This window comes from Durotheca rogersii (genome assembly GCF_024521655.1).
Source record: "Durotheca rogersii strain YMJ 92031201 chromosome Unknown GGS23scaffold_5, whole genome shotgun sequence".
Taxonomy (NCBI): Eukaryota; Fungi; Ascomycota; class Sordariomycetes; order Xylariales; family Xylariaceae; genus Durotheca; species Durotheca rogersii.
The window spans coordinates 119,964-140,669 of NW_026251236.1; the positions used below are offsets into that span (position 1 = coordinate 119,964).

The 20,706-nt window shown below is 53.4% G+C and overlaps 5 protein-coding genes across 5 annotated transcripts; 1 reads left to right on the forward strand and 4 right to left on the reverse strand.

The window, feature by feature from the left end:
* Positions 1-520: 520 nt before the first annotated feature.
* GGS23DRAFT_594547 (Dor1-domain-containing protein) lies at positions 521-1,858 on the reverse strand (the record flags this gene model as incomplete). Its single annotated transcript, XM_051518184.1, has 1 exon — positions 521-1,858. One exon carries the CDS (start codon positions 1,856-1,858, stop codon positions 521-523), a length of 1,338 nt encoding a protein of 445 aa, XP_051373695.1.
* Positions 1,859-2,845: 987 nt separating this feature from the next.
* On the forward strand, positions 2,846-4,177 carry GGS23DRAFT_403129 (TLC domain-containing protein). The gene is made up of 2 exons (XM_051513600.1): positions 2,846-3,428; positions 3,502-4,177. Exons 1-2 carry the CDS (start codon positions 2,946-2,948, stop codon positions 4,090-4,092), a joined length of 1,074 nt encoding a protein of 357 aa, XP_051373696.1. The 5' UTR covers positions 2,846-2,945; the 3' UTR covers positions 4,093-4,177.
* Positions 4,178-4,652: 475 nt separating this feature from the next.
* Positions 4,653-8,969, reverse strand: GGS23DRAFT_403123 (uncharacterized protein). The gene is made up of 4 exons (XM_051513599.1): positions 8,630-8,969; positions 7,133-8,561; positions 5,226-7,079; positions 4,653-5,145 (listed from the first exon to the last, which is right to left on the reverse strand). The coding sequence occupies exons 1-4, from the start codon at positions 8,822-8,824 to the stop codon at positions 5,120-5,122; spliced, it is 3,504 nt and encodes a 1,167-aa protein (XP_051373697.1). The 5' UTR covers positions 8,825-8,969; the 3' UTR covers positions 4,653-5,119.
* Positions 8,970-10,037: 1,068 nt separating this feature from the next.
* On the reverse strand, positions 10,038-13,823 carry GGS23DRAFT_557101 (AMP deaminase). Its single transcript, XM_051515689.1, has 3 exons — positions 13,733-13,823; positions 12,070-13,637; positions 10,038-11,974 (listed from the first exon to the last, which is right to left on the reverse strand). The coding sequence occupies exons 1-3, from the start codon at positions 13,737-13,739 to the stop codon at positions 10,694-10,696; spliced, it is 2,856 nt and encodes a 951-aa protein (XP_051373698.1). The 5' UTR covers positions 13,740-13,823; the 3' UTR covers positions 10,038-10,693.
* A 347-nt stretch (positions 13,824-14,170) lies between these two features.
* Positions 14,171-18,480, reverse strand: GGS23DRAFT_603685 (UAA transporter family-domain-containing protein; the record flags this gene model as incomplete). Its single annotated transcript, XM_051519499.1, has 11 exons — positions 14,171-14,466; positions 14,530-14,745; positions 14,788-15,156; positions 15,227-15,228; positions 15,336-15,361; positions 15,435-15,737; positions 16,613-17,194; positions 17,238-17,921; positions 17,994-18,091; positions 18,259-18,299; positions 18,437-18,480. The coding sequence occupies 11 exons, from the start codon at positions 18,478-18,480 to the stop codon at positions 14,171-14,173; spliced, it is 2,661 nt and encodes an 886-aa protein (XP_051373699.1).
* Positions 18,481-20,706: the final 2,226 nt, after the last annotated feature.

The following is a 20,706-nucleotide window of genomic DNA, read 5'->3' on the forward strand; positions in this document are numbered from 1 at the left end:
TTGTATGTAGCTTAATTGCATAACCGTGGTGTGTTGCATTATCGCGATAGGTGCGCACCTGATGTATGTACCTATCTATCGAGCTCATATACCCAATTTCCGCTGGCCGACACGGGGCACCTGGCCAGCACCCTAAATAAACGCATCTTAAGGGTGCCGTAAGTACGTATGCACTAGGGAGAGTACATGGCGGTATGTAGGTGTCGTAGGTATGCCTACTATTCATATGTTGGCAACAGTAATCCGCGTGGATATGGATTATGGATGCACTCACAGTATCTTCCGTTCCTCGTGCCCGCAATGGGCCCTTGCGAAAACGCCTGGGATACCAGTTGCTCGCTACCCCTGACTGAAGGGGTATATACACCCTTGCGGGCGTAGGACATGGCAGGGCTACCTTCGTACCTGTCGACCGGGGCTGAATGAGAGGAGGGGGGGCAGGGGGCGCAGTGAGAGGAGAAAGCCTGCCGAGTCGACGTACATAGCTATACCCGGGTTCGCTAGGTAGGCAGATGGATGTTCACGCCTTGACAACCTCCGGTGTTGGTGTGCCTCTGTCCTTGCCCCCGACGATCGATTCGAGACGGCCGGCCATGAGCCTATGCCTCTTAACTACTTCAACCCACTCGTCGTCTGCTTCTTCGCCCATATCGACCGTGGCCAGGAGAACTCCGAAGTCTCCACCCAACCGGCCAAGGCTTCCAGCACAGTAGAGGACTTGAGTCAAGAGACTATCGCGGGATGGCCGGTCTTTGACAGCCGGCAAGTAAATGCGCAGCGTCTCCGTCAACATTTCGATTAGGTGAATCGGGAAAGTAGACAGCGCCGAAGGTATGAGCTGTAGAGGGTCCGCGCCCCCGGCCCTCGAGGCTGACCCGTTGGTCGGGGCGGGGAATATGCTCCTGAACATGGAGATGATGGCGAAGCTCTGCTCCCTGAATATCTCTATGTACCGCTTGAGATATCGCTCAGTCTGCTGGCCGCCCGACCAGGCCGCCCCGCCCGGGTTCTGCCTCTGCCGAATCGTCTCCTGTTCTGCTAGCTCGCGGAGCGGCTCCAAGGCGGCAAGCATGTTGGTGAGCGTTGACAAACGGCATACCAGGAACAAAGCCCCCAAACCACCGCCGTTGTCTGTGGTGCCGGCAGAATCCAGTTCCGGTACCACCCTCCGGAGCCAGCTGATAGTCCTCAAGGCAGATGCTAGCTTCAGGCCGGGCGCGCGCAGACCCGTGATCAAGTTTTTGGCCATGGCTTGCATGGCCTCGTCAGCCTGGGCAGACACCGACATGACCAGAGACGAATCCGGGTAGAATCCGTGCAGTCGGCGAATGTGGCTGTTCAGGTCTAGCGCGGAGGCATAGTTAGCCGCCGGAGCGGCAGAGCCGGTCGAGATTGCGGTGGAAAGCAGGGTGGGGAGGTCGAGCACGTCAACCAGCCGTTCGACGTTCCTTGACAGTAACAGGGCCTTCTTCCGGGCGTTGAGGGCGTCATGGTCTCCGGACTTGTGGTAGGTAGTGGAAAAATGAACAGCCTCGTTATCTAGCTTGGGTATGGCATGGGCCAGGTCGTTAGTAGATGTAGCTAGGGCGGGAAGAGCAGCGCGGAGGTTGGCATGATTTGCGGCCGAGCTGATGATGGACCTGTGGGCGCGCTTAGAGAGGGCCTGTAGCGACAGAAGCACCGAGTGGGAAGACTGGGTCAGCGACTGTTGCTCGGGGCCGTCGAGCTGGGAGAGATGCGTCGAGGCTAGGAGGGAAAGATATTCGAGAGCAACCGGGTCGGTGTGAGGGGCCCGATCACGGGAGCCCCCATCAGCCAAGCTGGGGGGATTCAGCAAGTCGTGGAACAAGTCAGCCATGTTGTCGGCCTCGCTTTCTGGCGCAGCTGGCCCGACTTGTTGGAGGTCGATGTATAAGAATGAGAATAACTGGCGTCGGAGTCCTGATGTAGGATAGCTGTGGAGGATTTCGGGGGTGGATGACCATCTCCTAATCCTATTCATGCACATGCCTACATTTACCTGTGCCAGCACCGTAATTATGCATCAGGGTACCTGCCTGCCAGGTACCTAGGTAGGTACCTAGGTAGGTAGAGTACCTCCACAGGATATGCCGTATAAACGCATCAAGGCAGGCATGTATGTATGAGGTATGTGCTTAGCGTGATGCCGTACGTCATGCCCCCCCGGACCTGCGTTCGGAACCTAACCTAATGAGGCTTCACGCGCAGGGTTGCATGCAGAGGTACCCATATGTACCTCCTCTAGGCTCCCAACATCTTACTCGCGGGGACATATGTATATAGAAGTACCTTTCACGGCACACCTCGCTGACGAAGGTACCTGAGTAGATACCTACCTGGTGGCGCACTTTAAGGCGCCAAGGCTCCTCCGATACCTGTTGGCTTCGTTAGGTACATTTAACCCTTGGGGAGGCGCCGTGACCCAAAGTACCACGCCCTCCCTTCGTCCCTCTCACGCCTCTCTCGACTCGTCCATGGCTACCAATGCCTAAACTGTCTGCTGGCCTGTTGGCCTGCTGACAGAACTGACAGACTGACAGATTTCGGGGAGGACTAACTACGACACCGCTCGCACGAGATACCTTTAATCCCTTCAACATCCAAGCCTAAAACGCCTGTCTGTCGAATACCTCTTCGCCATCGCTGTTGTAGTCCGCCCCCGTCGAGTTGGCCCCTCCTTCTCCCCCAACAACCCAACAGAATATAATTAGACCCAGCCGACATTCGGCCGCAGCCTTCAGGCCACCTTGGGACTGCTCACCATAGTGGACGAGTTCACCTCGGAGCAGAAAACCGACAACGCAACGGGAATCCAGAAAACGAGAAGGAGAGAGATCGCGTGAGCACGCGTCCGTGTGTGTGTGTGTGTATGTGTGAGGGTCGAGAGAGATAGAGTGTGTGTGTGTGGGAAGAGAAGTAGAACAATGAAGGATCCTTTTCCCATACCGCCCATACCGGCCCTCAGCAGGGCCGTCGAGCCATGGGCCGAGTATCTGGGAGTGCAGACGTTGCCGCTGCACGTCCACGAGATCATCTTGATGGCCGTCTTCTACCACTTTGTCGGCAGCGTCGTCTCCCCCGTGGTGTCGCGCCGACTGTTCCCCGCCCAATACTCGGCCCTCCCTCGCGGGAAGAGGTTGAGCTGGGACGTCCACGTGGTCTCTTTGGTCCAGAGCACAACCATCAACGCCCTCGCACTATGGGTCATGTTCGCCGATGACGAGCGTAGGAACATGGATCTGCAGGAACGCATCTGGGGCTACACCGGCGCCGCCGCCATGATCCAAGCCCTAGCCGCCGGCTACTTCGTCTGGGACCTCATCATCACCGCCTCCCACGTTCACATCTTCGGCTTGGGCATGCTCGCACATGCCATCAGCGCCCTACTCGTCTACTCGTTTGGTTTCGTAAGTCTGCCTTAACTAGAGAAGGAGTCCCGATAGTGAGGCTGGTCAACCATGTATTAACTTGCCGAAACAGCGACCTTTCGTGAACTACTACAGTTGCAACTTCATTCTCTGGGAGTTGTCTTCGCCGTTCCTCAACATCCATTGGTTCTTTGACAAGCTAGGCATGACCGGGTCCCGGGCCCAGCTCTATAACGGAATCTTGCTCATCTTCACCTTCTTCTGCTGTCGTCTGGTCTGGGGCACATACCAGTCCTTCCTAATTGCTCGCGATTTATGGACCACACTACACTCAACCCCCATTGTCCCCGCCACCTTGGCGCCCGAGGCTGCCCTCAACACCACTTTCCCTGACCAGTATACGGACACGATGCGGTTCGTATCCGAATCGAGCAGCATCCCGCTATGGCTCCCCATCATCTACACGGTCAGCAACCTAACGCTGAATTCGTTGAACTTCTACTGGTTCTCCAAGATGATTGATGCCATCCGCAAGCGATTCCAGCCCCTGAAGGAAGAAGATGCCTCGGGGGCGGGAGCGACAAGCGAAGGCAAGGCGACGGCCACCGCTGTCGACGCCGACACGACGGGGTTGAAAACCCGTCCCCGCCGGCGGACCATACTGGATGGCGAAGAAGAGGGGGATGAGCCTCCACCGGTCTGAGGAGCTCCTTGGCAGGTCCCGAATGCCGCCGCGCCCGATCGGAACCTGAACGTCCATGTTCTATAGTGCCGGCTGAACCGCGATTAAGAAACATCCCGTGCCTCCGTAGTGGCTGAAAGAACCCCGAGGTCTAGATCCGCGACCTTTTGACTTGAGATTGCTGCAGATGTCATGGTTGCTTAAACCAGGTGGCGTTGCGAAAGTGGATATGGCGGATTCGTATGGCCAGGTGCATTAATCTTAAGGGAGGGAGGGAATTTGACGACGGGGAGTCAGGGTTTCCGTCGCAGACAGGGGGCACTGTCGTAACATCCCGGAAGGCCGTCATCGTCTCTATTTTGGTGGCTAGGATTTCTTTTTTTTTTTTTTTTTTTTAACGAGTAGGACCCGTCTGGGGCTTCTAGGGGGTCACGATAACTTGGGTGGGGCCATCGAGCATGTAATGATCTAACTCATCGCCAACCCGCCACCTTTGAATTAACGACGGGGAAGCTCTAGATAACCTAATGTAACAGAGCGTCGCGAGAAGGCCAGTGCGTCCTCGGCTGGCCACGACGCATCTCGCCTTGGTCGCGAAATAGACGCTCCTATAAGAGGTATACAAATTATTTGTAAAATAGTAACACTATGTGTGTGTGTGCGTGTACCTAACAGGGACCGTACATTCTACTTGGACGGAAGCGTCCAGGTAGCCTCTCCTCTCCTCTCCTCTCCTACTCCCCTATCCGGCTAGTCTTGCATCCCTCTTCTATCTAACCCCCGTGACTGGCTTTGCTTTGGCTACCTAGGAACACGCGTGTCGATCTCTGCGATGATCCTAGGACAATGCGTCCCGGCACTGCGTAGCGCGGAGCTGCGTTACGTAGAAGTTCGCGTGCACGACGCGTTGGGTATAGAGCAAAACGTAAATAATAAGGCCAGCGTTGGCTATATCTAGAGCGGCACGATGTACACTAGGCCATGATATTCCGGGCCGCTGGCCGGAGCATCGTATCTAAGAAAGGAAAACCGGCGCGGCAGAGGATGGTTAGAAACCAAACGGGTTCTCCGGCGCTGTACATTGTTCGTTAGTTGGTTCAACATGGCAACATGGCATCGTGGGCAGATCTCATCAGTATCAGTGAACCACTTACTTGCTTGTGAGAGGTTTGCGCGACGGCCGGTTGGCTGGGGGGCAATCTTATCCGCGACTCCGAAACGCACTGGGGGCGCTGGTCCGGTCTTCTGGGGGAGGAGAGGAGCCACCGGCGGTTGTTGCGCGGCTATGCTGTTCATGCCGGGGTTGAAACCCTGCCCAAATCCGCCAAAGCTAGTGGGTTGTGGTTGCAGCGGCGGTTGTATCGACGGGATTCCTGTCCTCTGAGGCTCCAAAGCGGGCGGCAGGAAGGAGTTGATTCCGCCCGGCTGCGGGAATTGCTGGCCAGGCGGGAAGGCGGCCGGGAACCCGGTAGATTGGTTCGGAATGGGGGAAAACTGCTGTGGGCGAGGGTCTGCGAACGGGCTTTGCATGGTAATCCCCGTTATTTGGGGTTGCATGAACTGACCGGGTCCGAATCCGGGTTGGTGTTGTATGCCAGCACCCGCGTTGAACGGCATTAGTCCCTGCCCGGTTGGCTGTGCCTGGAAAGGCCCCAGGTACTGTTGGTGTATGCGCTGTTGGTTAAGCTCGTGCAGACTCTGCCCTAGAGGCGCGATACCCGTCGTCTGAGGCTGTAGTGGAGGCGGCGCAAATCCGCTTGGCTGGACCGAATGTGGTGCCGACAACGGCCGCGCTGGGGGCGGCGGCATCAGGGCACCTTGGCTCCCGGTTACCTGAGGTGGTATGGGTCGTGACCGGTTGCCAAGGCCAAGGTTCAGAGGCTGAGCCGGTGCAGCCGCCACGGCGGCCGTCGGTGAAATGCCTGTCTGTTGCTGAGGGATGCCTGTAAAGAAAGCCGGCGTTGCGCCTTGAGGTTGGAGTTGGGGTTGAAGTTGAGGCTGGAGTTGTGGTTGGGGCTCTTGTGGTTGGAGTTGAGGTAGCGGTAGTGGTTGGACGATCGCAGCCGTCGTAGTGTTAGGTTGCGGTCTACTCGGCTCCAACGGGGCCGTCAGAAGAGAAAGTTCTTGCATGGCCTGCGTTGGCGGTCGCTGAGTTTGAATGGGTGCTGACGGCTTCTGTTCAGGGGCCGGCGCCGGTTTCACCTCTGCCGGCTCTGGCTGTTTGGTTGGCTTCACGTCCCAAGCGTCGTCATCAAATCCGCCGCTATTCTTGTCGGTGGCCTTCGAGCGGGCCACTGTAGGCGAGGGCGGCTCTGGATCCTGGGCGCTGCTATCCTTCTGCTGAGTAAACGCCTTGGGATCTATAGTGTCGTTGGTTTGAACAGCCGGAGCGGGACGACCTTTTCGCGTGTTGTTTCGAAGTGTTCCACCCGGACCTGAGAAGAGACCGCCGGCGGAACCGTTGTCTCCGTCGTCGTCCCCGGCGAAGTTGACGTTCCTCCTCTTGCCTTCCCGGCCGAATCTCTTGTCCAAGTAACGCATGACCTTGATGATATCCCCTTCCCGCAAACCAAGATTTCGCAGTATACTAGCGTCTACATCTGGCAAAACACTCTCATCCATGGAATCTTTGGCGAATGCTTGGGCGTAACGCTCGCAGAGACCGACAGCTACGTCGCACGATAGGAAGAATTGGAACCAATCGTAATCTGATTTCGTCGGCTCGATGGTGGCGCCAACTTTGTTAGAAGCCTCCCGGTTCGCAGCAGCCTTTGCCGTTTTCGCGCGCTTCACCTCGGACAGAGGCTTGTCTTCGTCCAGGGAGATCCCCATGACTCGTTCGACGTATTCGATGTCGTCGATGGACATTTTAGCCACGGGGACGGCGATCTTGACCCCGTTCATCTTGTGCAAGTTGATCTTTCCGTCCCTGAGGCCGAGAAATTGAGCTTCTACGCTGAAGGACTTGGAACGATCGGTCCAAGTTCGCAGCTTGGACATATCGGGTTCTGCGCTAGTAGTTAGGCTGGCATCCAGAATGTTGATTTCACGAACGACTTACTAGGCTTGGATGAACTAGAGCGGCCGCCTTCTGCTCGGCCGCCTTCGTGTCTGTTTCGCTGTTGCCCAGAAGTGTTACCATTGTTCCCGGCTGACAAACTGCTATTTCTTGCGGGCAAACGCATCCCAGGCCCTACCTCTGCTGTTCTCGGATCCTTCTTGACGGCCTCTTTCGTCAAACGCTGCTCCTCTAGCCTGTTCTGCGCCACAGTGGATCGCCCGGCGTTGACTCCGGCGGGGGCCGACGACGCGATCGTCCCGACGACTTCAATATAGCTACTCGGAACGACACCTTCTTTGCCATTTTTCAGACGCCGAACCTGCCACCATTCTTCGCTCTTGGTGTCGTCGATGATGAGGACCTCGTCCCCTACAGCGACAGTTACCTCGTCGTCTCCCTGGGCCATGAAGTCGTAGAGAACCTGGCCCCTTTTCTGGCTGCTTTGGCCAGTCCCAGCCATGATAACCTCCCGTAGCCCCTCGGCGCGCATGGCTCCCGATAGCTCGCCCAGAGCGCTGACGATTTCCTCCGCCGTGTCCTTTGCCCCCGCGTGGAAATCAACACTTTTGCTTGGCCGAACAAGCTCGAGAAACACGTGCTTTCCCTCTCTCGAGTAATGGGTCATCTTGTCGGCAGTCCACTCGTGCGTGGGGCCGTCCTGGGCACGCTCGGGAGCAATTAGGATAATCCCAGTCTTGAGATTGACGCCGAGTGTCGTCGGCATCTTCTTTTTCTTTCCCATCACAGATACCATTTCATTGATATTATACATGTGAAAACCGCCTGGCGCGATACGGCTCGACTGCGAGGGGTACGATTCGTCGGGATAATCACGGCGGCTGGAGGACCGTTGTGGAAGAACCGAGGTAGTAGGTTGGCCATTGGAGGGAATTGGCTGAGATAGTGGCCGGGCGGGAAGCGCCGGGCTCGGCTCGCCATCAGAATCGTCAGAATGGTACTGTTGGCGGGGCGGCAAAGTTACTGGCGCAGGCGTCGCCGCGCGAGTAGAGCTCCTATTCTGCATAACGTTCGCTAGAGCCGTAGCAGGGCCCGTCGGGGTCGGCGGAGTTACCGCAGGTTCTGCTGGCAGGTTCCGTGCTGGAAGAGGCGGGCTCCGGGACGTTTCCGGCTCGGCCGAAACAGGAGGCCGCGCAGGCAAAGACGGAGGCTCAGGCAGTGAGCGAGTTTCGGGTGTTGGACTGGGCTCTGGTTCACGCACCGGTTCGGGTTTTCGTTGGGTAATAGCGGCGGCGCCTATCTCGATGTAGTTGGCCGGAGCGAAGCCGTAATCCTTCTCAAACCCGACAAGGATCCAGTCGGGGTCCGACGTGTCGAAAACTCGCAGCTGAGCATCTTCAGGGAAGGATAGCTCTTCATCGGTCTGGCGTGTGTACTCGTACAAGGCACGAGCCTGGCCCTCAGGTTGCGCCTAATAAATGTCAGTAGTGTTCTCCGCGTATAGCTGGCGGGGCCGATGGCAGCAACGCCGTTACGCACCTCTTCCACGTAATTGTTGGGCACTAGGCCAACAGGCTCATCCTCATCGGCACTGGCCTTTTTCTTAGCCTTCCACCAGTCGTCGTCCTCGCTCTTTTCCAAAACATAAAGGATGTCACCTTCGCGTATTGAAAGCTCCCCTTCCGACTGAGGCGCATAGTCGTATATGGCCCTGTAAACACCCAAGAATCCCATGATGAACGACAAAAGGGGGTTGGGGGAAGAAGGGGGTGTCGTCAAGATCCGCGGTAGATGGGTCGATCGTACGGTAAAGAAGCTTAGCGGGATCGCATACGGCCTCAGGGGATAGGCGGTCGGGCAGGCGGGCGGTCGAGAGAGAGTGAGAGAGTGAGGGAGAGACAGAGCTCAAATGAGGCACGGGTAGAGCAGGGGAGGGATGGCGGCCGAGAGGAGCAAGGAGGCGGAAAAGAAGTCAAAACGAGGACAAGACTATGTATTCCGGAGGCCGGAGGGATAGTTATCAAACTAGTATCCGCAAAAGGGAGGATGAAAAATAACGATAATAAAACAGAGAGAGAGAGAGCGTGGGAAAGCTTCCCCTCCTCCAGAGGATATTTCGGAACCGGCTAGACGGGGTAACGAACAGGGTGCACATGAATGACAGGGGCTTCCAGAACTTGTCACTGTAAAGTTGCGAAAGCGTCGCCGTACGCAAACATGTTGAGAGGCCCCGAGATTTGTATTGCTTCCGAGATAAAGGGGTAGCTTCGCAGCAGGGTGCAGAAGGGGGGTGATTGAGAGCAATGGCGGCAGTGTGCATGAAGCACTCGACAGGACAGCCGACAGCCGACACACGGTTGGGATGACGAGGAGGAGGAAGAGGTAGGTAAAAGCGTAGGGCGAGGCTTGGAGAGGCGAGGCGGATGGCGATTGATTGTTGTCACGTACCTCGGCCAGGTACCCAGCAAATATAGGTACCTGCCTCTACATACAATATTCCAAGCCACCTATAAAATGCCCTAAAAATACCTGACACGAAATACCCGCTTAAATTAATTATTTATGAAAATACTTTAAGTAGTTTCATAACTATACATACTTAATAATTTAAAAACTTTTAATTAATATAAAATTAATATTATAATTTAAAATATAATATATTACTTTTTATTTTATATAATAATAAATTATTTATTATTAATATAAAAGCTAGGTTAGTTAGTTGTAATATAATAATACCTTTAATGTCTTAAAAAGCTAATATATTTATTTGTTATTTAAATTTTTAATAGTCAAAAGAGATGTTACAATAACTAACTATAAAAAATCTTTTTAGTATCTATAATATTTTTAATATAGCTAAGTAGATAGGCAGGCATGTAAATATTATTCTCAGTATAACTTAAACTCTATTAACAGACAATCAACCAAGTGTCCGGGTAATAAACTTTCATCTTTTATTTTATATTATATAAATATACCTACCTACCAAATATCTTATACGAAAGCTGAGCAGCTCGGGGTCTTGGTAGGTATATTTTATGTTAGCCGTAGGCTCTGCTTTCCTACTTTTATACCTCCTAAACATGAGCCGCAAGAGGGTCCGGGGTACAGAAGCTGCTGATGCAGGTACCTTGAATATTTTTATATAGGAAACTTGGATCTCTGTTTGAGATGAGGGCGACTCCCCCAGATTCTGCGTGTGCAATACATTCAGCCAATGTCTACGAAGCCAGGTTGTATAAATACCATCTTTCCAGGCGGTTACGTCGGCCGACAGCCGCCAATACCTGACGGGACGTAAAACTATAGGACCCAGCAGTGGTCGCAGCATACCTCCCTACATCGGTAGAGTCTCGCGATAAATATTGAGCGCCCAGACAACCGTTACGCACTCCATCCTCGGCATTTCTCATGTTAAAGTTCAACCATCGCAGAGCCGAGCACACATGTTCTAATTTAGTCGACTCACTGCGTTGGTGTATTCCCTCTCGCGCGCTTCCGGGGCAAGGGCGGGTGGGTGGAAGAGGGATATCGGGAGAGGGACCGTTGGCTTCGGCTTGTGGCCCGGGACGCGGCAGCCAACCCTTCGGGCTCGCGAGACTAAAGCGGGCCGTGTGACTTTGGATCCGCCGCAGTCATCCCGCTGGCTAGGTTTGTCTTGGCTGACGGGGTTGGCGATGCTAGGTTCATGTTAGGAATCGCGGCCGGGCGGTGCTCGAGCACCTCCTGCAGTCCAGCCCCCGAGGTATAGCTGGAGATCATGCGGTGCTCTTCGGCCCATGTGTGGTACCTAAATTCCTCTCTTCTGTCCGGCACGTTGGTCTTAGCCATATTGTTGCCCTTCTTTCCCGGTTGATTGAACCGCTCCCCCAACCACTGCTGCTTTATATAATTCTCATAGCCGCTTTGCTTGACCGAATTCTTGGCGAGCTCGCACATATCTACGGGACTCAACTTGTAGATCTGAGCTGCGACGGCGTACTCCTCCATCAACGGTTCCTTCGTGAACGCGAATTGAAGGGGGTCGTCGGTGGAAAGGGATACGTTTAAGCCACGTCGGAAATATTGGTGGAACGGGTTCCTCTCGTACGCTAGGAAGAGGGCGTTGTTGCTGAGTGGGGACATGGCAATGCCGATCTGCTCGAGGTAGAAGATATACTGCAGGAGAGGGACCTTTCGGAGAAGCAGCCCATGACTGATGCTATGGCTACATAGTACTGCAACAGCAAGATGTTCGCTATCGCCTGCTTCTCCGCAGTGTGGTCGGAGCAAGAACGTGTTGAAGTTACGTTGGCGACGCCAGAAGTTGAGTGAGGTAATGTTGGCGAAGAGATAGTAGATCCAATAGCTGTACGGCGGGTTCTGTTTAGAATTCCATTCCTTCGGCACCGGAAATTTCTTATAAACACGACGCTCAATTTTGCTCTCGTCATCCACGCTATCAAAGCCGATGACTCTTTGCAAGAAGACGTGTAGGTTGCGGTGGCTATCCGGGTTCTTGGTAACCTCAAAAAGCGGCTGGAAGACGTTTTTGACAACTTGGTCGTACGATTCCATCAAGCCAGTAGCCTTGAAGACGTCGTACAGTCGTGGGATTTGTATGAGCCAGCGGACATTATGCGAGAATAGTTTGTTATCGACCACCCATGCAGCGAGCTTGTCCCATTCGTCCGGGGACCTTCCGTAAATCGAGATGCGCCATTCCACCATTTGGTATTTACTGGATTCGAGGTCAGAGATGACCTCTTTGGTAATTTCCGCCAGGTAGCGGCCGTTGATGAAGTTATCTGTCTTAAGGAAGATGGTCCGTAGCCGCGATTCGCCGACGGGGTTGTATTTGAGATTAAACTTGTCGAAACGATGGAAGGAGTCGGTATGCGCCTAACTGTGTTAGTCTACGTGGGAGAAATCGTGCGCGCCGGGAGAGCAAGGGGGGTTGGTAAGTGATGGGGAAGAGATAGGAATGGTGGGCGTACATGCATGTCTAGGGTGTCGATACTCAGGTCATACGCGGTTAAGTTGATACTCTCAAAGACTTCTCTTAATGTGAGCTTTTTACCGTCCCTGAAGAGCACCTCTTCCTCCGGAAACTTCTTCATCTTGCTTTTGATGAACCGCAGGAGGTGCTTCTGGTTCATGCAGGCAGAATGGTGGACATGTGTGTCGACCTTCCTCACGTTGTAGAAATCGCGGTGCGGCACCCTTTTGGTATCGGCAGTCTCCTGGTATTCGTTCAGAAGGACGTAGAGGTTGAACTTGCCCTCCAGGTATTGGAGACGGCGGAAGGCTAGGCTCTTGCTTGGTCCGTCGGACGATATAGATATTATCTCCTCGAGATCCATGTAGAAGTCCTTGATCGTGGGCACACCAACCACCGGCGTGTTGGCCTTATCCGCAGCATCGTTTTCAAACACTTGATACACCCCGTTCTCGTCGAGGCGGAAGGTAAACTCGCTCTCCTGGGGCAGAGGTAGAAGGTCATCCATGTCGAAGTCTTCACCAATGTCATGGCCAGGCTTGCGCTTTTTAGTCCCTTTCTTGCGCTCGGCATCTGTTCCAGTTGCCGCAGGGGCGTCGCTAACGCGTTGTGGCCCAGAATGGGCGGGGAGAACGGTACTGTTGGACAGGCTATTGCTTCCGGTGTTCACACCATGGCTATCGGTGTTTAGATTGGCTTCGTTCCAAGCTGGTTCCGGCGGAGGTGGATAGATGTGCCAGCTCCGATCGTCTTTGGGGTTATCGCCGTCTCTCTGCAGAGACAGGCGGATATACCTGTGGCGGATGTCCAGCACCTTCTGAATATTCCGAAATACGGTGCTCAGCTCGGCTGTGACGTGTGGGTCGCCGACGCCTACCCCAGCAGCCATCCCGGACTGCGCTCCGTCGGAAAGACCCATATCGGACCGCCAACTCATCCCGGGGCGGTCGTCAGAGGTATGGTAATGAGCGCGACTGATCGCTCCAGAACTAGTATGCCCTTCTAGGGACGGACGTGTGGCCGTTCGGGGAACTATCTCGGGGCTATGGAGGTGATTGGACGGGCTAGCAATGTGCGGGAAGTTGTAGCTCTGCGCAGCAGACGGCAGAGAGACATAGCTAGGATAGACTGGAATCTCGTTGGCTAAGTTTGTGAATGCCCGGCCAACAGAGCCTCCGGGGCTGCCGTGAGGTGTGATTTGGGGTTGGCTCCAGGCGCCCTCCTCCGTCTTCAACTGCTCTAGTTGGCTTCGCTGGTAGAACAGTTTGGCGTCAGCCTGCGTCATCTGTCTCTCTGCCACGGCATCGTGAAACGTAGTCTTCCTAGGGCGGTCTCGTAACAGCATGCCGTCTTCGGCCGGAGACGATGACGTCTCGTCCCCATGGACTACGACATCTCTCTCGGCGTCATGGTCCTCATGAGTCTTGGGGCGCGGGGCCGGAAGGCCTGCGATGTTCTCCGGTTCCGAGTCGCTCTCAACGACATGCCCGGCTTCATGTGAGCTGTCCGAGTCAAACTCGAGTGCCTGGTCCGCAGTTGTGACTGGAGGCGACGACGGGCGGAAAGCTAGACACCAACATCGTCAGCCAAGTGCTGCAAGATATATCTACAGCATGACAAACGAACAAAGAGAACCAACGAGGCCGTCTGGTTTTACTGACAAGACATGCTATCGAGGCGGAGGTGAGGATAGCTGGCGACCTCTGGTCTCTAGGTATAAAGCTTTGAACAATGCGGATACATGTATATATCTGTTATAAAGAAAGTCAACCATTACATTAACTTCATATTACCTGTCAACTAACTTTAGAAACAGCGTATATATATATATAATAATTAATTAAAATAATTAATACTTTATTATCATTATTATAATAAATATAATATAAATATAAAATTAACTAATAATAAATATATAAAATATAATTTTTTTAAATTTATATTAATAATTAAATTAATTTTATAGTTTTTATAACTTTCATTATTTATATAATAATACTTTAATTATTACTATTGTTATGATTATTATATTCACATAGTATTTTAAATATGTATATAAATCTTAATTGTGTTCTTTTTCAATAGAATCTACTTTTCTATCATTGACTTTTCGACTTAGGAGCTGGTTTTTTAGAATCTAAAGAGTAAAGACCACCCGCAGAGAAGACGACGATGGCGCCTATCAGGGTTCCTGTAGCTAAGCGATTTCCGAAGAGCCATATGCTCAAGAGTAAGCTGACTAACTTGCGAATATTGAGGACGATGGTAACAGTTAGTGCAGAGGATGCGGCAGCTAAGAGATTAACGCCGCGAATACAGGCATATTGTGTCAGAACGTTCAGACCCAAATAGGCTACCTGACTGGGCACGCGGATTCTCTCGACCTGTTGGCGGACTATAGCCGGTATAGCCGACAGGTTTATCCGACTAGGCGACGACGGAAGGGTAAGCGGCCTACTGTCCGCTAGACGCGAGAACTGATTGATCAAAGACCGCGAGAAGGGGAGGAAGAGCGGCAGCGAGAGCAGGTGGGAGTAAAACAAGTTTTCCTTCCAGTGTGGCCCGTATACCTTGTATGTCTCTTCGGTGTACAAGCCCATCATCGCCGATAGAATCTGCGCGACGAGGAGGATAGCGAGACCCGTGCTGAAACTGGGCTTAGCCTCAAGGGACGCTCCGGTGTCCGACCCCTAGTCAGCAGTTAGTTTTGAGCGACAGGGGCTGGAGGAAATCGTTCTTGCCTTGCTCTGGGCGTCTGACCACGCGGCTATGATAACACCAACCGTAAGCAGGAGTACAGCGATAATTTGGATGCGAGAGTATCTTTTCCCATATAGGCTGCCGGCGATCATCGTGGTGATACTACCTCCAGACCGTAGGATGATGTGAACCGGTACGGAGATATCATAGCTGAACGCGTGATTGTTCAGCACGTTGATGCTGAAGAAGAGCACTATGTTGACCAGCCAGCGAGCGATCGGAACCTGGTTCTGCCTGAGGAAGAAGGGCGGACGCGTCGGATCGAACTGGGATACATATCCTGTGGTCGCAACGAAGAGGAATTGCACGAAGGTCAGAAGCGTCCCTAACGGCAAGGAGGGTGAGGCATTAGCTCGGTCTAGTCACGGCCGGATCCCTAGGGGTAGGCTTCATACCGCTCGCCGGTTCAACCCTGGCAACATATCACCGTTAGCCAGGAACGCATGCGAAAACACAGGCATAACAACTCGCAGGGGGGAAGCGGGAAGCGGGAGGGGCGCGTACTTGACTATGGCCTCCAGAGCAAAGACCTGCGCATGCCCGCACATGTTAGCATTCTGTTCCCGTGGCGAGTGAGGGCCAGCCTGCACCGCTTCGCCTTACGTTAGAGCAGCAGCCGCCGAAGATCAGACCCAGCATGGCCCCCACAGCGAGCCATTGCGGGATCGTCTCGATGAGGATGCGGCCAGCGAGGCCCGTGAGTTTGGATATGGTCGGCCGCTGATCATCTATGCCGTACAGCTCGGCCTTCTCGAGGGAAGGACCAGCATTGATCACCTTGGGCGTCATGACGGAGCCAATTCGTGAAGCCGCGTGAGATTCTCGTAGGGTAGGGCGTCTCCTACGCGTTGACCGGCCCGTCATTGAGGTAGAGGATTTGGGTAGAGGTCGGGATAGAGTTGGATGCTAGTAGGCGAGATTGACTTCTAGTCGATCAAAACGAGTTAGGAGTTCCGAGACTGACCGAGATCCGAAATCTAAGGTTGAAATCGAAAAATTACATATGTACAAGCGGAAAGACATGCAGCTATACCACATTGGCAACTAACGTATACACTTTATAATATTAACTTGATAACTAGGTGTACAATTATATATATAGCTTCGTAATATAATACTAATAATATTATTATAAAATATTATTATAAATTAATAGTTATTATATATAAACACTCTACGTATTTTTAATATTATAAACTTACTTTTTGATAAAAGCTAATGTTTCTATCTTATAAAGTGTATTATGCTATGGTGTCTTCTTCTTTTATCCCCTATGTATTCCGGCGCGGAAGTAAACACATCTTCATAGCATCTCACCGTGCTGAAGGACCACGCTTTCTTCTACCCTCCCTTCCCCCCCACCCCACACACATCCCTTTCCCGGTACGACCCCGACACCGACTTAGACATCAGCTTTGGGACAAAATCACTTTTTTCTCATGGATATTTTGCCTCGTAAGCCCAATGCTTTCCTGTCCATGAGCCACGGAGCTTCCATTGAGCTGGCCAGCAGTCCTAGTCATAAATACTACGAGTGGTAATCTACGTCCAAAAAGGACCGCACAACCATCGAGAGACCGCTGGCTACGTGGCACGCACAACCCTTCCCGATTCTGTGGATCTAAGTAAGGAGATCCTCCTGCGGGCCGCGACGTAGGTTGTGCGATGCCCGGCCGCCGCTTGAGAGCACCACTGGCCGGCTATAGCGCCGAGAAGACGAATAACTGCATCGTGTATCAGCCACCTGACTCCCCCGAGAAAATTCGTAGGCCAAAACTTACATTATTCGTCGCGGCGATGGCTATACTGTCCTCGTAGGGATGCCAGCTCATGTGTAGGATCTTCTTGTTGAAGTCGATCTGGTCTGCGTCTGTCTCCTTTCGCATCCTCTGTCCTTGACCCGCTCCGGCCGCCGGGCTACCCGCGCGAGACCCGCCCTTCTTACCACCATTCGTGGCCGTAGGACTAGTCGAGGAGTTGATAGGCGTCGGCACACCTACCTTTTTAGCTTTGAAGGCTGACTTATCCGCCTGCAACACGACCTCGATCTCCTTCTCTGGATCTGACGGATAGATCATGAAGTTATTGTTATAGCTTCCGGTCATCACATTCTTCGCGTCGCCGGAGAAGACCACTTCAAACTTGTCGAATATGCTGTCATTTTCATAGGTATCGCAGAGCCTCGGCCTTAGGTGTTCGTGGATAGGTATGGTCTTTACCGGCTGTCGCTCCATGTTCACATCCCAAATCTTGACTGTAAGATAGTCCCGAGACAAGATGTACCTGCCGTCGTACGAGAAGCGCACATCGGAGATAGACGAGATGATCTCGGAGAAGAATGATCTCGACGACAGATCCTCCTCCTGTTCGAAAACTACGGGTTGCCGTTAGGTTCAAAAAGTCCACGCTATGGGAGGGAGGAGAGGAGGGCATACGCTTCGAATGCTGGTCGCACAGGGCACTCTCTCGCATGTCTGCTAACTTGATAGTGCCCTTGGAGCTCGCATACATAAACCAATTACAGCTACTGGGATGGAACTCGGCAGCGGTGATGACTTCGGTCAACTCCTCCATGTTCGCTGGTTTGATGTCAACGATGTTGAAGCTCTGGTCCTGGATGTTCAGATTCCAAAGGTTGATGCGCAGATCATCGCTGCTTATGAAGGTCTCCCCGTCGCTGTTGACGGAGATGCTATTGATGTGGTAGGCGTGGGCGTTCGCGTACGTGCGCCGCGGAACCGCAGCAACGACGGTATCGTGGTGCGTCAAGCGCGGTAGCTTCAACTCGCCAGCATTTTTGAAGTGGGAGTGGGGGATAGGTCTAGGGGCGCCGGCTCCCACACCAACTATGTTCCCCGGCGTTAGATCATGCGATAAATTGTTCTCGGCAACCACCTTCAGAGACTTCTCGAAGACTTTCCACAGCTTGATAGTCTTGTCGTTGGTCGAGAGCAAGTAATGGGAAGCATTCTGGCGGCGGCACCATTTAATCTTGTTGATCTTCTCCTCGATCTCTAGGGACTTGAGATAGTCGAATTCGGGTTCGTGTGACTGAAATTCGGTGTGGAATTTGTACTCGCAAGTTTTTTTCTGCCTAGCAAATCAGAACTTGATCCGACGCTCCCCGAAACAAAGAGGCCTCGAGGGTGTGGACTGACTGACCGTCTCGTTCCGCTCGAACAGGACGACGCGGCCTCCCTTATCTCCCGTCGCTAAGTAATTGCCGGTGTGATCGAACTCGACAGTTGATATAATGTCGGCTAGAAGAAGCAGGTGAGCACAGGGCGTCTTCGGCTTTGACTAGACGACGCATGATGGAGGAACTTGAGACTAGGAAACTGGGCTCCACGGGTGAAACGAAGCCGATGCAGGCCGGCGGGCAAAGCAGGGCGATCAAAGTTCAGAGTTGGAGGCACGATGGACATACCCTCTGTGATATCCTCGACATCTCCCTTGTCACCAAAGCACCTAAGCGCAGACAGCAGCAGTCAGCACTGTTGGCAACGAGCAGGTAGGCGTGCCGAGCAGAGCGCCCCGCGGCGGCCAGCAAGCGGACGGCCTCCATAGCAAACAAAGCGCGGCTAGGTTTCTGTGGCGGAACTTACTGGGTGAACTTCCAGGTGGGGGAGTTGGAATCTCCTTCCACCATATTTGTGATGGGCGTCGGGGTGAAGCTAGCTAAGCTCCGGCCCGTCGTTCGGTCTAAGAAATGGGCTTGTAGTGGTCCGTCGAGTTGAGGTATTGCGATCGTGGCCAGGGAGTGTTTGATTGTGGGAGGGCTGGCGTGCGAATCGAGATGGCGATAGGTCCGGAGCTATCCTGGAGGTACGTGCCGGCTATCAGGGGATACGCAGGCTGGGAAAGCGGGACTTGAGGCGATGTGCTCGAGAGAGCGGGCCCAAGGTATCAAGGCTGGAGCGGCAGAGCAGCGCACGCAGGTGTTGACAACGTGGTAGCGGAGCGGTTGAAGGCCTAGCCCGACGGTGCATTCACTCCCAACGACAGACGGACAGACGTCGCAGTCAGCGAGACGGAGGGGCGAGGGATGAGCTTGGACGGAGCGTGCTAGTCAATCACGGAGCCATGCACACGATAGACACTTGTCGGGAGCATCCGCTGGCCGGCTACTCGAGGGTGGGGATGGAGGGAGAGAGGGAATACGCGGAGCGGCTGCAAAATGACGGCAAGGCGTGGTCGTGGCCGTCGTGGGTAATGAGATGTGATGGAGAGAGAGAGAGAGAGAGAGAGAGAGAGGGAGAGAGTAGTACGTGCTTAGGTGCTAGCAGCAGATGGTGGCGGTGGTAGTGTTGGTGGTGTTGGTGGTGGTGGTGGCGGGCAGCAGCAGTAGTAGTGGTAGTGGTAGTGGTAGTAGCAGAAGTAGTGGCGGCGGCGGCGGCGGCGGCGGCGGTGGTGGTAAAAGAGATAGTAGCACGTTTATGGTAGGCGTAAGGGTTTCCGGTGGTGGGCGGTGGCATTGATCGATGCGTGGTCGGGTTATGTCAGAGTGGGCTTCCCGGGGCTGGCCTCTAGGAAGGGTTAGGAGGCAGGTACCTTGGACTGGGTTAGGTACCCTTCAGTACCTGTAGGTAGGTACAGGATTGGTTCGGGTCGGGCTGGCATCGCAGGGAGGGTTGGTAAGGAAGGTACCAGGAAACGGCGGGATTTGCTTAGCAGATGATGGCGCGTGCCTTAGTACCTCCCTATCCGAAGCGGGCAGAAATATACATGCCGCAGGTGTGGTCCCCCAGGTACCTCTATGTACGACATGGGAAGCAGCCCCTCAGTCGATACCTGGTACGGTAGGAGGTACCTAAGGCATTACATTGCTTATCTTAGGTACCCGCCCGCGTATTGTCTGAGGTGAGACGTAAGATATTGCCTTATCGTCTTTATCGCCTTTTCCGTTCCCGACGTCACTGGAAAGTACTACAGGAAGAACCTATGTATAATACCCACCTGGGTTAGGTAGGCACAAGGCGGGGACCAAGCATACCTCCTCCAGGTGCCTGCTCTAGGGGGTAACTCCTTACATTAGGTGCCTTCTCTCAGGGAATGTCTGGCATGGTAGAACGGATGTCCAGCCCCTCTCTCTACCTAAGGTACGTGAGGCTAGTAGAGGTGCCTAGGCACCTGACGTACTGTATCTTAGGTGGCTACCTACCTCAGGTAAGTTGGGTGCCTACCTCCTAACCTCTCCAGACTATACTTACGTAGGTATGTAGGTAGGTAACCTACCTAGCACATTTCGTGTAGATATGACAACCAAACAATATCGTACAAGCCTTCGCTGGGGTCGCAAGCGTCACACGTGGCACGATTGATTTCCAGCACGAAAGCGTCTCCTAAGATCCGCATTCCCCCCTGGGTGTGTACCTGTCACGTGCTTGCTTGGGCAACCGCTACAATCGGGTAGACTTCGATTCTACCTCAAGTACGTAAATACGTGTAGGAGCATACATAGGTGGGTACCTTGTAATAGCTGGCCCCGTCAGGAGGACGTTTAACATATAGGTAGGTAGCTCCGGCGCCCGGTTAGAAAGAACTAGGCCTGTTGAAGGTACCTACCGCGAAGGAGGGTAGTAGGTACCTAGGTAAATATAAGGTAAGTGGTAGAGGTACAGACAAATGTCTTCACACGCCTTTTCAAGCCCCAGAACACATGCACGGGTTGTAGGAGTAAGTGCCTGCCAACCTCCTAGGTACCTACCTACCTACCTACCCGTCTAGTATGTACCTACCTGAGGTATCTACACCTATATGACCTCGGATGATGGCATAAGAGGACGGGATAAGCACACAACCCTTCCACTCACCATGCGGCATCGCCCGCATGGGGTAGGCTCCCGTGTTAAGTAGGTACCTACATAGGTAGGTA

Excerpts from the sequence above, each read along its gene's own strand:
- GGS23DRAFT_403123 (XM_051513599.1), bottom strand. The coding sequence starts at position 8,824 with ATGGGATTCTTGGGTGTTTACAGGGCCATATACGACTATGCGCCTCAG. Across the intron at positions 8,562-8,629 it reads CCAACAATTACGTGGAAGAG|GCGCAACCTGAGGGCCAGGC; the intron begins GTGCGTAACGGC and ends GACATTTATTAG. Across the intron at positions 7,080-7,132 it reads CTCTAGTTCATCCAAGCCTA|AACCCGATATGTCCAAGCTG; the intron begins GTAAGTCGTTCG and ends CTACTAGCGCAG.
- GGS23DRAFT_557101 (XM_051515689.1), bottom strand. Across the intron at positions 11,975-12,069 it reads TCGACACCCTAGACATGCAT|GCGCATACCGACTCCTTCCA; the intron begins GTACGCCCACCA and ends TAACACAGTTAG.
- GGS23DRAFT_403129 (XM_051513600.1), top strand. The coding sequence starts at position 2,946 with ATGAAGGATCCTTTTCCCATACCGCCCATACCGGCCCTCAGCAGGGCC. Across the intron at positions 3,429-3,501 it reads TCGTCTACTCGTTTGGTTTC|CGACCTTTCGTGAACTACTA; the intron begins GTAAGTCTGCCT and ends TTGCCGAAACAG.